At 41.0% G+C, this 16,896-nt stretch overlaps 1 protein-coding gene and 1 long non-coding RNA gene across 5 annotated transcripts in view; one reads left to right on the forward strand and one right to left on the reverse strand.

Annotated features, from left to right (window-relative positions):
• The window catches only part of ZCCHC17 (zinc finger CCHC-type containing 17), a 79,830-nt gene that overhangs the window by 54,443 nt on the left and 8,491 nt on the right, over nt 1-16,896 (forward strand). For all 4 annotated transcript variants that reach the window (XM_012439868.2, XM_064363598.1, XM_012439867.3 and 1 more), the window contains exons 6-7: nt 132-232; nt 2,328-2,473. In XM_012439868.2, coding sequence (XP_012295291.1) covers nt 132-232; nt 2,328-2,473 — 247 coding nt within the window. The remainder of the gene's footprint in view (nt 1-131; nt 233-2,327; nt 2,474-16,896) is intronic.
• LOC135269478 (uncharacterized) lies at nt 133-3,822 on the reverse strand. Its single transcript, XR_010337764.1, has 2 exons — nt 2,306-3,822; nt 133-279 (listed from the first exon to the last, which is right to left on the reverse strand). It is a non-coding gene; the product is annotated as an uncharacterized LOC135269478 (long non-coding RNA).

The raw sequence follows: 16,896 nt of genomic DNA on the forward strand, positions 1-16,896 counted from the left end.
CCAAAAACTTTCCTTCTTTCTCCCCTTTCCCTGCCAAAAACAAAACAAAAAACCAGTATATGACCTTACCTTGTAGTATCTCTGGCCATATCTCTTAAGGGGGCCAGAAGTCAGTATCTTTTTCATTATAGGCAAGAAGAGAGGCGGAGGCGGTCCTTCCAGGATTACACTGGGCAGAAGATCACCCTTGAGGCTGTCTTGAACACTACTTGCAAGAAGTGTGGCTGTAAAGGTAAGGTGAAGCCTCTGCCCTTTCTCTCCTTGTGGATGGACCTTTTTCTGGAAGAAGGAGGCGGCCCGGTGTGAGTTTAGTTCCTCTGTTTTTTAGCCAAGTGATGGCCTTACCTGTTTATGCTGTTATTCCCACCAGATTCACATCAGAGTTCATGGCTTGATGCTTTTTCTGTTTTTTTTTCTGAGTGCTGGCCCTACCAGATATTATACCACCACTCCTCCCACCCCACCCACAGCTTATGCCCTATCTGAGCAATACCCCCATGAACTATGCCAGGAGGGGTAAGAGTGTTAGATTATGATTAACACTCTAATTTTATCTCCAAAGATGATGATTCTGCAAAAATTAAGCAACTTGGAAATATATAACTTAAAGAGACAAGTCAGACTCTCATCTTTATCTCTTTAATGTCAGAGTTCTGAATACAATATCCTTTTAAAGGATATCGAATAAAGAATACAGGATAGTCACTTCTTTTTAGTTCTGTTTCCTCAGGTTTCCTCTACTCTTACTCAAATATTAAAAGGGTCTTTCAGCCTGATTTCCCTTGTTAGAGCTATATTGAGAGAGACTGCCAGCTTCTTATTTTCAGAGTGACCTCAATTTGTCACCCCTTCTTCCTAGTCTTCCATGTACCCTACTATGTTGATTTTTCTACAATAACTGGTAGCAGATTTGTGCCCTGGTTGAAGTTGTGGGGTTTTAAGCCCCTATTGATCATTAGCATAGAGGGGAGAAGGGGAAAAATAAAATTGAGAGAAAGAATGCCTCCTCAGGAAAGCCGTGGGAACATTCCAAATATTTAGAAAACTCTATGCTATATTTCCCTGTCAGGTGCCACCCAACTGCTGGATCCAGAGGTACAGAGTACTTTACACATTGCTTTTTTTTTTTTTTTTTTTTTTTAGATAGGGTCACCCAGGCTGGAGTTTAGTGGTATGATCATGGCTCACTGCATCTTTGAGCTCCTGGGCTCAAGCAACCCTACTTCCGCCTCCTGAGTAGCTGGGACCACAGGTGTGTGCCACCATGTCCAGCTAATTTTTAAAATTTTTTTGCAGAGATAGGGTTTCCCTGTGTTGCCCAGGCTAGTCTCTCTGGGCTCCAGTGATCCTCCTGCCTCGTCCTCCCAAAGTACTGAGATTATAGGCATAAGCTACTGTGCCCAGCCCATGTGTACCTTTTTGATTCTCTCATGCAATTTCTCTGTGCCCCTGAGACAGGCTCTACCACAAACTCAGACACAACTAGGAGTGTAGAGCATGGCATCTGTTATAGGGCCCCTCAATACCACTACAGGCTCAGGGAAGGTAGGGGTCTTTTAACCTTAACTGGTGTCCAACAGGCATTACATAAAGAAGAGAAGAATAATGAGAGGTGGAATTTGTCCCAGTTAGCAAAGATCAGGCCAAAGTTCGTTGGTTTGGGTGCAGCAGAAAGCACAGGGCAGGGAGGTGTGAGACCCAGGATAAGTTTGAACTGTGCTGCTGTCTGTGTGACCTTGAGCTACTTCTCAACTCTGGGCTTTCATCTTCTGCAAATGTAGGATGGATTTGATATCTCTAAGGTGCTTGCCAGACCTGACAATCTGTAAATGTTCAGTGCCCCTAGGTGACTATACCTTTTTCTCTGTGTGTTAGCTTAGATGTGAGTGCCCACTTGCTGCCAGCTACCTAAGAGCATCTTCCTTTAGGGCTTGGCCTGCCACTCAGCTCTCTCTGCTAAGTATCCTGCTCTCTGGAACAGTCTTTCATTGTCAGGAATATGTTCCAAAATAGATCTTAAAAAATTAATAAGCCCCATTACTAATGGAGAGCAGTAAAAACCTGCATCCTCATATCCTCTGCCATTTTGAGAACAGCACTAATGTTTCCCACAGCCCTAAGAGCAGCTGCTAGTCTGGCTGTGGTTGAGTGAGCAATGCCATGTTGAGGTGGTGGAAAATCTATTGTGAATCAAACAGCTACTCTGAATGACGTCAACAATATTTCCTGAGCCAACTAGCCCATTCCAGGAGCCGTGGAGGAAGATTCACTTGCTGAGATGAGAGACTACTTCCTTCTTCTATACCTTTTCTACTTCTCTTCTGCAGGCCATTTTGCAAAAGATTGTTTCATGCAACCAGGTGGGACTAAATATTCTCTGATACCTGATGAGGAAGAGGAAAAGGAAGAGCCAAAGTCAGCAGAGTTTGAGAAGCCCAACCCCACAAGGAATTCTTCTAGAAAAAGAAAGAAGGTGAATGCTACTTTGCTTTTATTTTATCATATCTTTGTCAAGTTCTACAATGAAAATCTGAAAAGCCTGGTGCAGCTATGCACACCTGTAGTCCCAGGTACTTGGGAGGATAAGGTGGGAGGACTGCTCGAAGCCAGAAGTTAAAGGCTGCAGCGAGCTATGATTATGCCTGTGAATAGCCACTGCATTCCAGTCTGAGCAACATAGCGAGACCCAATCTCTAAAAAGAAATTTTTTTTATTAAAAAAAAGAAAAATGAAAATGTGCTTTTTGCAGAAATTTTAGAAATACTGAAAAACAGAATGAGGCAAACCAAAATCTTCTGTAATCTTTCTACCCAGAGAGACTCTTATTAGCATTTTGTGGTGTATTCTAATCTTTATTCTTTTTTTTTTTTTTTTTTTTTGAGACAGGGTCTCTTGCTCTGTCACCCAGGGTGAAGTACAGTGGCACGATCTTGGCTCACTGCAGCCTCCCAGGTTCAAGAGATTCTCATGCCTCAGCCACCTGAGTAGCTGAAAATACAGGTGCATACCACCATGCCCAGCTAATTTTTGTATTTGTAGTAGAGATGGGGGTTTCGCCCTGTTGGCCAGGCTGGTCTCAAACTCCTGGCCTCAAGTTACCCACCCACCTCGGCCTCTGAAAAAGTGCTGGGATTACAGGTATGAGCCACGACACCTGTCCACTTTTTTCTAGGTACTAATAAATATAGATGTATAGGCCAGGCTCAGTGGCTCACGCCTGTAATCCTAGCACTTTGGGAGACCAAGGCAGGCAGATCATGAGGTCAAGAGATCGAGACCATCCTGGTCAACATGGTGAAACCCTGTCTCTACTGAAAATACAAAAATTAGCCATGCGTGGTGGCACGCATCTGTGGTCTCAGCTACTCAGGAGACTGAGGCGGAAGAAGTGCTTAAACCCAGGAGGCGGAGGTTGCAGTGAGCCAAGATTGTGCCACTGCACTCCAGCCTGGCGACAGAGCAAGACTCCGTCTCAAAAAAAAAAAAAAAAGATATATATAGCCACACATACATATAAACACAAAATTGTGCTCATTTTTGGTATAAATAAATAAATATAGGTATAGTTTATACCTTTTTTTTTCTCATTTTACTTATCGAAAGCATTTCCTGGTACCCTTAAGTGTTCTTCAAAAACTTTATTTAAGAGCAGCATAATATTTAACCCTATGGTTCTATGATGATATATTTAATTATTTTCCTATTACTAGATATTTTTTATTACTTCCAACCTAAATTTTTGGCCACATCTCTTATTGTTTTCTTTGGATAAATTCCTAAGTAAGATTACTGAGGCCGGGCGCGGTGGCTCACGCCTGTAATCCCAGCACTTTGGGAGGCTGAGGCGGGTGGATCACGAGGTCAAGAGATCGAGACCATCCTGGTCAACATGGTGAAACTCCGTCTCTACTAAAAATAAAAAAATTAGCTGGGCATGGTGGTGCACGCCTGTAATCCCAGCTACTCAGGAGGCTGAGGCAGGAGAATTGCCTGAACCCAGGAGGCGGAGGTTGCGGTGAGCCAAGATCGCGCCATTGCACTCCAGGCTGGGTAACAAGAGCGAAACTCCGTCTCAAAAAAAAAAAAAAAGATTACTGAGTTAGGGCTTTAGAGCTCTTGATACATTTTATCAAATTGCCATCCAGAAAATATTTATCTGTCCCCAGCAGTGTATAAGAGCACCTGTCTCACTGAATTCCATCTCCTGTCTACTGCTTACAGCAGAGCAGTTCATAAAACAGACATTATTGTGGTGCAGAAATAAACAGTGCATTTGTAGCATGCTACACAGAGAGGAAATAAAAATTATTCTGTAGGTTGATTAGGAAATATTTCTTCTATCATTATCCAAACTATGGCCAGTATATTGACTTTTGTTTCGTTTTTAAATCTTTGGCAAACATTTTTTGGGGGGTCATTTTGTGCCAGGCATTTTAACTCTGGGAATACAAAAACTGATGAGGTCCTTGCCCTCAGTGATCGTTATCTACAGATTAAGTATTATCTTCATTTACTGGATGAGGAAAAGGTTTCATTATACCATTATAAGACTTAGCCACATATATGAATAATTATTTCTCAATCTATATATTCTCTCTCTGGATAATCCTATCCCTCCTGCATTATTGACTTCCACATCCTTAACTAGGATGCCATGGGTACCTCAAACTTTGACTGGAGTCAGTCAGATCCAGGCTTGAGGCCCTTTCTGTGCCCTTTCTGTGTTCTAGCTATTAATTTGGGACTTTCTTTTTGTTTTTTTGAGATGGAATGTCACTCTGTCTCCCAGGCTGGAGTGCAGTGGTGCAATCTCGGCTCACCGCAGCTTCTGCCTCCCAGGTTCCAGCAATTCTCCTGCCCTCAGCCTCCCGAGTAGCTGGGACTATAGGCGCAAGCCACCATATCCTGCTAACTTTTATATTTTTTTAGTAGAGACGGGGTTTCACCACATTGGCCAGGCTGGTTCTGAACTCCTGACCTCAACTGATCCACCTGCCTTGGCCTTCCAGAGTGTTGGGATTACAGGCCTGAGCCACCGCACCCGGCAATTTTGGTCTTTTGAACTTCAGTTTTTTCATTTTCAAAATGGGATTGTTATGATCTTTGATGACAATGTCCTTGCAGAGGGATGCCCAGCTCCCAAAAATAGATTTAAAGCACTGACAAGTAAGTTTCTAATTAGTGTTGGCTATTGTGACAGTCAGCCCTAATTATCTTTTTCAGCCTCCTTCCTAAACATGCACACACAATACCACCATCACCATTACCACCAAAACCCTTGTTTCCATCCTTCTAATGGCAGCAGTACTCTCCAAGTCTCCCAAGAAAGAAACTAATGTCATTTATTTTCCTTTCCTTTTCCGTCCTACATCTAGTCAGTCACCAAGTCCTGGTACCTTTTAAGTACATATCTCAAAAATCTTCATCCATTTCCTGCTGCTACTATACAGTTTATCCTCTCACTCACTTCTCTCAAATTCAGACTACTGAATGCCGTAGCCTAGGGAGTTTTAAAATATATATATATTTGCCCTCTACCTCTTAGATACCATGTTTACAGGGCCTAGGTCTGGCCATTTTTTTTTTTTTTTTTTTTAAGAACATCTTTATTGGCAGGGCATGATGGCTCATGCCTATAATCCCAGCTGAGGCCGGAGGATAGCCTGAGTCCAGGAGTTTGAGACCAACGTAGGCAATATAGGGAGACCCTGTCTCTATAAAACAGAGAAAATTAGCTGGGCATGGTGGTGCACACCTGTGGTCCCAGCTACTCAGGAGGCTGAGGTGGCAGGATCACTTGGGCTCAGGAAGTCAAGGCAGCAGTGAGCTGTGATTATGCCACTGCACTCCTGCCTGAGCAACAGAGTGAGACCCTGCCTCAAAACAACAACAAAAACCACCTTCTTTATGTCACTGCACACTTCTGTTCATTGTTGATTTCTCACCCTATGCTTTAATTCTGAATGTTGGGGTGTTCCAGGGTACTCTCATTCTGTCCTATGGTTTTAAATGTTATCCCTATATTAATAACCCCCAAATTAAGTGTTTGTATCGTTATTTTATTCAAATCTGCATCGCTATTCCTGAGTTTTTCTCTGGAACTTCAAATTTAGGTAAAAGACTGCCTACTTCACATCTACATCTAGTTTTCTAGTTAGCCATCAAGCTTAATACACCCAAAACTTAATTTTCATAACCAAAGCTGCTTTTTCCACATTTGGCCTTGTCTCAGTGATTGGAACACATGGGGACACATTGTCTCAGTGATTGGAAAACATTGAAATAGATTGATCCATTTGATAAGCCAAAATCTGCAGCCTTTTTGTACAGTGTTTTTTGTTTGTTTTGCTAGGAAAATACACAACATAAAATTTACCATTATAGAAGTGTACTATTCATTGGCATTAAATACATTCATATTGTTGTACAACCATCACCACCTTCCATCTCGAGAACCCCCATTCACCCCTCTTCCCTACACCTGCAGCCATGGTTCTACTTTCTGTCTTGGAATCATATGGTATTTGTCTTTTTGTGATTGGCTTATTTCACTTATCATGATGTCCTCAAAGTTCATCTGCATTGTACCATATGTCAGAATTTTCTTCCTTTTTAAGGTCAAATAATATTTTGTTGTATGCATAAAGCAGGGTCTTGTGCTGTTGACCAGGCGGGAGTGCAGTGGTACAATCATGTCCCACTGCAGTCTCAACCTCCTGGGCTAAAGTGATCCAGGAGTGTGAGTGTGCCACCATGCCCAGCTAATTTAGTTTTTGTAGAGATGGGGTCTGGCTATGTCTCTCAGGCTGGTCTTGAACTCCTGGCCTCAAGTAGTCCTCCCACCTTGGCCTCCCAAAGTGCTGGGATTACAGGCATGAGCCACCATGTCCAGCCCCATTTTATATATATACCACATTTTGCTTATCCATTCATTTGTGGTGAACACTTGGGTTGCTTCCATCTTCTGGCTATTGTAAATAATGCGGCTGTGAACATGGATGTATAAATATCTCTGAGACCCCCACCCTCCTTTCTTTTTGGTATATACCCAGTAGTGGAATTGCTGGATCATATATTATGTTTTTAATATTTTGAGGAACCACTCTGTTTCCCACTATACATTCCTATCAGTAATGTACAAGGGTTCCAGTGTCTCCAGATCCTTGCCAACACATATTTTCTGGGTTTTGTGTTTTTTGGAGAGTAGCCATCCTAATCCATGTGAAGTGATGTCTCATTGTGATTTTGATTTGCATTTCCCTAATGATTAGTGATGTCGAATGTCTTTTCATGTGCTTATTGGCCATATGTATATTTTCTTTGGAGAAATGGCTATTTAAGTTCTTTGCCTATTTTGCATAAGGTTGTTTATTTTGTTGTTGTTAACATGTAGGAGTGTTTTATATGTTCTGGATATCAAGCCCATCAGATATATAGTTTGCAAATATTTTCTCCTAATCTGTGGATTGTCTTTTTACTCTGTTGATAGTGTCCTTTTTTTCCCATCAGATTTAGATTTTTAAAAATAGTGATAAAGAACATATAACATAACATTTACCATCTTAACTGTTTTTAAGTGTACAGTTCATAATGTTGAATATATTCATGATAGTATTCATTGCACAAAAAAATTTAATCTTGGTTAAGTTAAACTTACCTTTTTTCCCTCTTACTGCTTGTGCTTTTAGTGTCAGATTCAAGAAATCATTGCCAAATCCAGTGTCATGAAGCTTTTCCCTTATATTATTATTATTTAATAATATATATATATTTTTTTGAGACAAAGTCTTGCTCTGTCACCAGGCTGGAGTACAGTGGTGTGATCTAGGCTCACTACAGCCTCCACCTCATGGGTTCAAGCGATTCCCCTGTCTCAGCCTCCCAAGTAGCTGGGAGTACAGGCGTGTGTCACCACGCCTGGCTAATTTTTTGTATTTTAGTAGAGATGGGGTTTCACCATGTTGGCCAGGATGGTCTTGATCTCCTGACCTCATGATCTGCCTACCTTGGCCTCCCAAAGTGCTAGGATTACAGGAGTGAGCCATTGTGCCTGGTTCCCTTATATTATTTTCTAAGAATTTTGTAGCTTTAGCTCTTACATTTAGGTCTTTGATCCATTTTGTGTTTATTTTTGTATATGGTTTACAGAAAGGTCCAAATTTTCTTTGTATGTAAATCTCCAGTTTTTAAAACACTATAGGTTGAAAAGACTGTCCTTTTCCCCACTGAATGGTCTTGGTACCCTGTTGAAAATCATTTGACCAAATATGTGAGGATTTATTATATCACTGGTCTATATGTCTGTCTTTATGTCAGTACCACACTGTTTTGATTACTGTAGCTTTTTTTTTTTTTTTGAGATGGAGTTTCGCTCTTGTTACCCAGGCTGGAGTGCAATGGTGCAATCTCGGCTCACCGCAACCTCTGCCTCCTGGGTTCAGACAATTCTCCTGCCTCAGCCTCCTGAGTAGCTGGGATTACAGGCACGCGCCACCGTGCCCAGCTAATTTTTTGTATTTTTAGTAGAGATGGGGTTTCACCGTGTTGACCAGGATGGTCTCGATCTCTTCACCTCGTGATCCATCCGCCTCAGCCTCCCAAAGTGCTGGGATTACAGGCATGAGCCACCGCGCCCAGCCCTACTGTAGCTTTTTAGTAAGCTTTGAAATTAGGAATTGTGAATCCTCCAACTTTGTTCTTTTTCAAGATTGTTTTGGCTACTTGGGGCCCTTTGAGAGATTTCATATAAATTTTAAGATAGGTTTTCATATTTTTACAGCCGGGTGTGGTGGCTCACATCTGTAATCCCAGCACTCTGGGAGGCCCAGGCAGGTGGATCATGATGTCAGGAGTTTGAGACCAGCCTGGCCAAGATGGTAAAACCTCGTCTCTACTAAAAAAAAAAAATACAAAAATTAGCCAGGTGCAATGGTGGGTGCCTGTAATCCTAGCTACATGGAAGGCTGAGGCAGGAGAGTTGCTGGAATCTGGGAGGTGGAGGTTGCACAGTGAGCCGAGATCACGCCACTGCACTCCAGCCTGTGTGACAGAGCAAGACTCTGTCTCCAAAAAAAAAAAAGATTTTTATATTTTTGCAAATTCTGAAAGGGATTGCATTTAATCACTAGGTTGTTTTGGATAGTATGGGCATTTCAACTGTATTAAATCTTCCAATCCATGAAAATTAGATGTCTTTCCATTTATTTGTATCTTCTTTAATTTCTTTCAACAACATTTGTAATTTTCTGTATACAAGTCTTTCATCTCCTTGGTTAAGTTTCTTCCTAAGTATTTTATTCTTTTTGATGCTACTGTGTGAATGAATTGTTTCCTTAATTGTTTTTCGGATTGCTCATTGTTACTGTATAGAAACAACTGATTTTAGCATGTTGGTTTTATATTTTGCAACTTTGCTAAATTCATTTATTCATTCTAATGGGATTTTTTTGGTGGAATCTTTAGGGTTTTCTACATAGATCATGTCATCTGTAAACATAAATAATTTTTTCACAGATTTAGATTTTTTTTTTTACTTTTGAGGCAGAGTCTTGCTGTATCACCCAGGCTGGAGTACAGTCACATGATCGTGGCTCACTGCAGCCTTGACATCCTGGGCTCAAGCCAGATCTAGATTTTTAACTGTGTTTCTATTTGTATGTTCCAAGTATTATTCTTTCTCTTAAGCTTTTAGAGGTAAATGATACTTGTTAAACATTCCTAAAGTGGTTATTTGGATATCTCACTTCTGTAAGTCTTTGGTTGAGTTCTTTTTGCTGAATATATTGAGTACAATTTGCTATTGCTTTGTTTCTAAAGCTGCTTTGAGATATGTATTTCAGTTCACCAAACCAATTTTTGACGATTTGCTAGGTATGAGGCTCTTTATGACCTGCTTAGTCAACGCACTACCCAACCCTCCATTGCCTTTCACTTAGTAGAGGAATGGTCTGATGAACAATGGCAGTAATAATCATCATGCATTATTATTTTTTAAAAGTATCTTCGGCCAGGCGCGGTGGCTTATGCCTGTAATTTCAGCACTTTGGGAGGCCAAGGTGGGTGGATCACTTGAGGTCTGGAGTTCGTGACCAGCCTGGCCGACATGGCAAAAACCCATCTCTACTAAAAATACAAAACTTAGCCAGGCATGGTGGTGGATGCCTGTAATCCCAGCTACTCAGGAGGCTGAGGCAGGAGAATTGCTTGAACCCAGGAGGCAGAGGTTGCAGTGAGCTGAGATTGTGCCACTGCACTCCAGCCTGGGCAAAAGAGCGAGACTCCATCTCAAAAATGAAAAAGTATCTTTGTGTATATGAATTTCTAACTCATGAGTCCTCTTTGATTAAAATGTTCTCTAGGAAGTTGAGAAAGGTAAAACTTTCCTCTTGATGCCCACTATTTCTACCCAGATATCGTTTAGCATCATTGTCCTTTCACCTCATTGTTAATCCCTTCATTATCTTTTATGCCTCATATTTGTTTAGTGCTTAACAGTTTATAAAATACCTTCCTATTTTTGTTTATTTTTATCTTTATACAATCCTATGAGATAGCCAGAGCAGATATTATTATCCCACCATTTTACACATGAGGAAAATGGAGATTCAGAGAAATTGACTTAACTCACCGGAATTCACACAAATATGAGATAGTGCTGAAATAAGAACCTGTGTCTTCAGATTACTAACAATATTCTTTTCTGTATATCACACTTCAACTATTCATTTATTTAACTCTTCAATTATTAATTTACTGAAGAAATATGTATTATCTGCTTCATAGGTTTCTAGCATTGTGTTAGGTACTTGACATATCAGGACACATCAGGTCACTTTCTGGTGGATTTTTGTTTTGTTCCCAGCTACCCTTAGCAGCCATGTGATGTTACCTATTGATTTGTTTCTGTTCACAACTGTAATCAAGATTCCAGACCTCTTGATTGTTTCCTTTTACCCTCTAAATTTTGGATTTCAGTAGGTGGTTGGTTTTCCTTACCAGTAAAATCTGCCTGAGATGGCTTTTTTGGTGTGTGAGTGGCAGATTTGGACACTTGTTTCCGGACTAGTCTCTGGGAGCCAAATATGGAACTGAGTAGATTTATTTGTGGAGGAAAATGCCTTCAGCAGTCCATGCCTCTGAGTTGGACAGTAAAGAGTAGGAATGTCTAGTGTGTGGAAGGGCATATATGATTGTAACTCATGTGAAGTTCAGTTAATGCATTTTTTTTTTCTTTTGAGACGGAATCTCGTTCTGTCGCCAGGCTGGAGTGCAGTGACGTGATCTTGGCTCACTGCAACCTCTGCCTCCCGGGTTCAAGCGATTCTCCTGCCTCCACCTCCCTAGTAGCTGCAACTACAGGTGTGCGCCACCATGCCCAGCTAATTTTTGTATTTTTAATAGAGACAGGGTTTCACCATGTTAGTCAGGCTAGTCTCAATCTCTTGACCTCATGATCTGCCTGCCTCGGCCTCCCAAAGTGCTGGGATTTTTCCTGCATTTTTAACTGTTAAAAAAAAAAAGTAACTCATGAAATAAAGGTCATATGGTGCCTTCACTCAAGCAGCTAATCGCATAAGGAAAAGATAAGCAGCCAAGGTATGTGTGGTGGTAAAGGATAGAAACACATTTCATTTGATCTCATGGACATCCAAGGACAGAAAATGCAGTGTAGTCAGGCCACCTAGGACTAGAACTGGAAAGTCTCATTGGGTTCTCATCTCTATTTCTTCACAAGTCTATTTCATTGCCTTACTTTTTGTAATCTGGTGGAAGATAATGCAAAGCCTCTAAGACAAAAGATGGTAGACCTGTTGAGGAACCACCAGAAAATAGCCCAGGATAAAGACATGGTATCACTTATTACAAATAATGCCTGGTACTTAATAGGAATGCATGCACTAACTACTTTTGAATAGATAGACTTCATAATCTCTTCTCTCTCTAACTCCTTGGGTGTCTTTACTCAGTGAGGCCTGCCCTCATTTTGCAGAGTAATAGGTATTGACTCCTGCTGCTGATCGTGGGTGATAATGAAGGGAGCAGGGGCAGGAGTAAGAATAACAGATCTTCCTAACCTTGAGCCTTCCCACCTCTTTTCATTAAAACATATGTATATTGAATGCCTTTTCCCACAAGTTCAGGATGCATTGGTTTAGTTTTGTGCATCCAGTACCATGAACAATTTTTGTCCCAATGTCTGAGTATTATAAGTAATGTGGGGGGGAGCATAATTAGAATAAAAGGAAACTGTGTGTTGCAATTGGAAGTGGGTTATGAAGTGGTTGGTAAAATAGTAATGGAGATTTTGTAGTGACTCCCTGGATAATCTTCTGATGAATTTGTGGTCTGTGCTTTGCCGGCCTCTTTCATTCATCATATGCCAACGTAGGTCTTTCTGAATCAGTGCTATGTTACGAGGAATTATGTGCCTTGGGGACCAAGCTGCCCACTGATTATAGTGAACTTCAGATATATTTGATTCAGAATATAATTTTCTTTTGATTTTGCTATGCGGTTTTCTGCTCTACCATATATAGAAGAACAAGAAATAGGAATGTTATTCTTTGGCTGCAGTGTTGACTCTGTCCTGCTGTCCAGAGAACTTTTTCTGGTGCCTATCTGGAGAAACGTTGCCAGGCCTGAGCCCACTCAGAGGCAAGTTCTCTGCCTATTCAGATAGAGCAGAGAGTGTTGCCCAGTGTTGCCTACTCAAAAGCCTTCAGTGGTTCCCTTTCTTCTATGACATAAAGTCTAAGTTCCTTTAAGACTCTTCACAATCTGCCCAGCTTCTTGGCATCATCTCCCACCAGTGTCTTCCCACACACTATACTCCAGCTTCATTCATTAATAGAGCTTCTACTATGTGCCAAACTCTATTCTGGCCACTGCAGGTAAAATAGTGAACAAAACAGGTAAAATCCCTATCTTTATGGCACTTATATTCTAATAGATGGGGTCGATTGATACAGATAATCTGGTAAACAAATACAAAATAGTAAAAATAATGTATCAAGTAGTGATAAGTGCTATCAAGAAAAATTAATTTAGTTATGGGAGATAGGGAGTCCTAGAATGAGGATGTGGGGAGCAGGTGACTTTCATTTTAGATAGGGTGGTAAGGCCAGGCCTTTCTCATGAAGTGTCATTTGAGTGGATATCAGAAGGAAGTGAGGACACAAGCTCTTCAGATACGTGCAGAGAGCATTTCAGCAAGTGTAACAGCTAGATATTGGGAAAGAGTGGCACGATTAAGGAACATTAAGGAGGCCAGTGTGGCTAGGGTGAAATGAATGAAAAGAGAGTGGTAGGAGAGGAAGTTCGGTCAGAAGGAATCCAGATCATTGGGGCTTTATAGGTGATGGGGAGGATTTCCTGTTTCACTTGACTGAGATGGATGTTATTAGCGGTTTTGAGCAGAATAATGACATGATCTGACTTCCTTTTAAGAAAATTATTCTGACTGCTGTGTGGAAACTGAGATGGTTAGAAAGCAAGAGTAGAAGCAGAGAGTTGATAGATAATAATCCAGGTGAGAGATGATGGTGGCTTGGAATATAGTTTAGGTTAAAAAAAAAAAAAAAAAAAGACAGAATGTCTTTGAATAGGAGAGAAGGGAAGGAACCTAGTACATAGTAATAAGCCACTTAGGATAATTTGTTAGGATAATTTCCTGAAATATCTTTTGTGCATTTGCCTTATTCTGTCTTTTTTTTTTTTTGAAATAGTCTCGAAAAACTATGTAACTGGCTTTCTAAAGTGCTTTGTAGATAGTAAATGTCAATAAATACTTGTGAGTCAATTGATAAAACTTTTTCTTCTGATACTGCCTTTTACTTTCCAACCTATGGTATACTGGTGCCTTGTAGGCAAGTTCTAGACAGGAATCACCCTCTATCCTACTTCCCCAAGGTTTATCCTAGAGAATCAATTTGAAAATCAAATCATCTCTTGAGAATCAATCATTTTGCAAGAAGAAATGCTTGTTTGCTTGACTGATTTCTGGCCATATCAGTGCTTTTTGGTTGGGAGGTGTTAAGTTAGTTGCTGCCTTTGATATAGACAGATCTAGAAAGAACATCTACTTTGGGACCTGGCCTGAGTCAAATCCAGGTTCTACCATGTGGACAAGTCAGTTCATCTCAGTTAGCCTCTCTGAAATTACAGTTTCCTTTCCTTAAAATAGAGGGATACTTATGCCAAGTCTATAAATTTGTTGTGAAGGTTAGATATGTGGGCAGTGTGCCCATCCTAGCACTTAGAAAATTAAGTACTGGCTAGGTATGGTGGCTCATGCCTGTAATCCCAGCACTTTGGGATGCTGAGGCAGGCAGATCACTTGAGGTGAGGTGTTTGAAACCAGCCTGGCTAATGTGAAATCCCGAGTCTGGTAAAAAAAAAAAATACAAAACTTAGCCGGCCATGGTAGCATGCGCCTGTAGTCCCAGCTACTCAGGACTACAAGTGATTCAAGGAGAATTGCTTGAACCCAGGAGCCAGATGTTGCAGTGAGCCAAGATCAGGCCACTACACTCCAACCTGGACAATAGAGCAAGACTCCATCTTAAAAATAAGTAAATAAATAAAATAGAAAATTAAGTACTCAATAAATGTTCACTGCTATATTATCCTTGTTCAGTTTTTGCTTTAATTTTTGTTTTTCTCTCACACTGTGCTGCTGCTATCATGTTTCAGAAGCATAGTGAAAATGGGAGGGACTAGCTGCTTTAGCAAAGGATATGTGCTTTTCCTAGAGTACAGACTTTGAGACATTTGAGCAGTGGCTTCTTTTCACTGTCCCTCTTGACCTGCACCATGGGCTCACACCCCTATGTCATTTAAAAATTTTTTTATTTTTAATTTTCTGGCCAGCACAGTGGCTCACACCTGTAACCTCAGCACTTTGGGAGGCCAAGGCAGGTGGATCATGAGTTCAGGAGTTCAAGATGGCAAAACCCCGTCTCTACTAAAAGTACAAAAATTAGTCGGGTGTGGTGGTGGACACCTGCAATACCAGCTACTAGAAGGCTGAAGCAAGAGAATTGCTTGAATCTGGGAGGTGGAGGTTGCAGTGAGCCAAGATCGCATCACTGCACTCCACCCTGGGCAACAGAGCGAGACTCTGTCTCAAAAAAAAAAAAATTATTTTTAATTTTCTATTTCCAATTGATACTTGAATCCACATCATTTTTTTAAACTGTTATCTTCTGTTTCCCTTCTCACTTGAATGCAGTTGAGAGCAGAAGTTTGGTTCACCTTCTGGCTCTTAGTCTTCCCCCATCACAACTCCCAACTTTGCTTTCGAACTACAACTTCTGAAGTCATTGTTCTTTTGTTCTGTAGCTTAAGGCTAGACACATAGGGAAAATGACACTATCTGCTGGAAGACTGAATTGTCTTTGTTCAGGCTGCAAAGCAGCTTTTGCATCAAAGTTGAGGTCTAAGAGAAGGCCATCTCCTTGAGCCCTTCTTGCTAGCTAGAGTCCATGTTCCAGCATGCCAGGGCTTTCTAGTGATTTGTTTTTATCTTCCCTCCTTCTGAGCCTGCATCTTTGAGAGAGAGCAAAGTGTGCCAAACTCTGTGTTAGAAAGTACAGTGGTTTTGCTGCTTTAGCCTTGGTCAACTCACTTTACATTTCTGAGTTGCAGTTTTTCCATCTGTAAAATGGGAATAATAACTCATGAATTCTGACCCTACAGATTATTATTGTAAGATAAGAAGGCAAAAAGCTTGATATACTAAAGCACTGTTTAGGTGTAAGGCAGTATTATTACTCTCCTCACTTATTTATCCGTACTGGACCAGGCGTGCAGGGAACTGGTGCCAGACTCTGCATTTTCATTTTTACTTTCCCAGGATCTTCCCCTACATGAGAGGCAGAAGCCAGTGAGACTCCTGACCTCATGATACCCTGTGATGGAATTCCATGGTCTTGCCATCCAGGAAGGTACAGCAACATAGCTAAACTATTGATTTGCCAATTCTCAGCTCCTCCCAGCCATGGTTGTTATAGCTTGGTAACGTGGGTCTGAGAAGCTTTGTTCCATTCTCTCTACTCCTTTGGAGATGCCAAGAAAGAATTGTTGTTTCATCTCCTCTTAAAATTTTGACTTATCTCTTGTAGATACTTGGCCAGGCTGTCAGAACATCCTGGGAGTTAATGAGAGAAAAATACATGTAGCTCCCACTAAGTGCCTATAATGTGTCAGACACTATAGTTAGTGCTTATCTTGTTTAAACCTCATAGTATCCTTTGAAATAGGTACTTGTTAGTTCCCATTTACTGAAAAGAAAACTGAGGTTTGAAAAAGTTAAATCGTTGTTCTAAGTCACATAGTGACTTAAGCAGCAGAGTTGGAATGTGAACTTTATCTTATTCCAAAATTTGTTGTTCTAATGACCATACCATGAGGCCTCCTGTCACTATACAGAAAGAAGGGCCGTGTGCTACATAGGAAAACTCAGGAAATTTCCATTCATATGATCTGTGTGAAGATCCCAGCTGTGCCTATGTGATCTGGGACAAGTGGCTTTCAACTCGTCTAAGCCTTAGATACTATCTCATTAACTCGTCACCATAGCTATATAACACAGATGGGTTTTGGGTTTTTTTTTTAAGACAGGGTCTTACTCAGTTGCCCAGGCTGGAGTGCAGTGGCAGGATTATGGCTGCCTGCAATTCCAGCTCCCTGGCTCAAGTGATCCTCCCACCTCAGCCTCCTGAGTAGCTGGGACTACAGGTGTTGGCACCACCATACCTAGCTATTTTTATTTTTTGTAAAGGATGTAGATATTATTCTTACCTCCATTTTACATTTTAAGGGACCAGTCATCAGTGAGGTCAGATGACTTGCCCACGGATACAGAATAGTAAATGGCAGAGCCAGAACTCAGGTCCA

Source organism: Aotus nancymaae, unplaced genomic scaffold (assembly GCF_030222135.1).
Source record: "Aotus nancymaae isolate 86718 unplaced genomic scaffold, 86718_ANA_hifiasm-v0.15.2.pri h1tg000053l, whole genome shotgun sequence".
NCBI classification, from domain to species: domain Eukaryota; kingdom Metazoa; phylum Chordata; class Mammalia; order Primates; family Aotidae; genus Aotus; species Aotus nancymaae.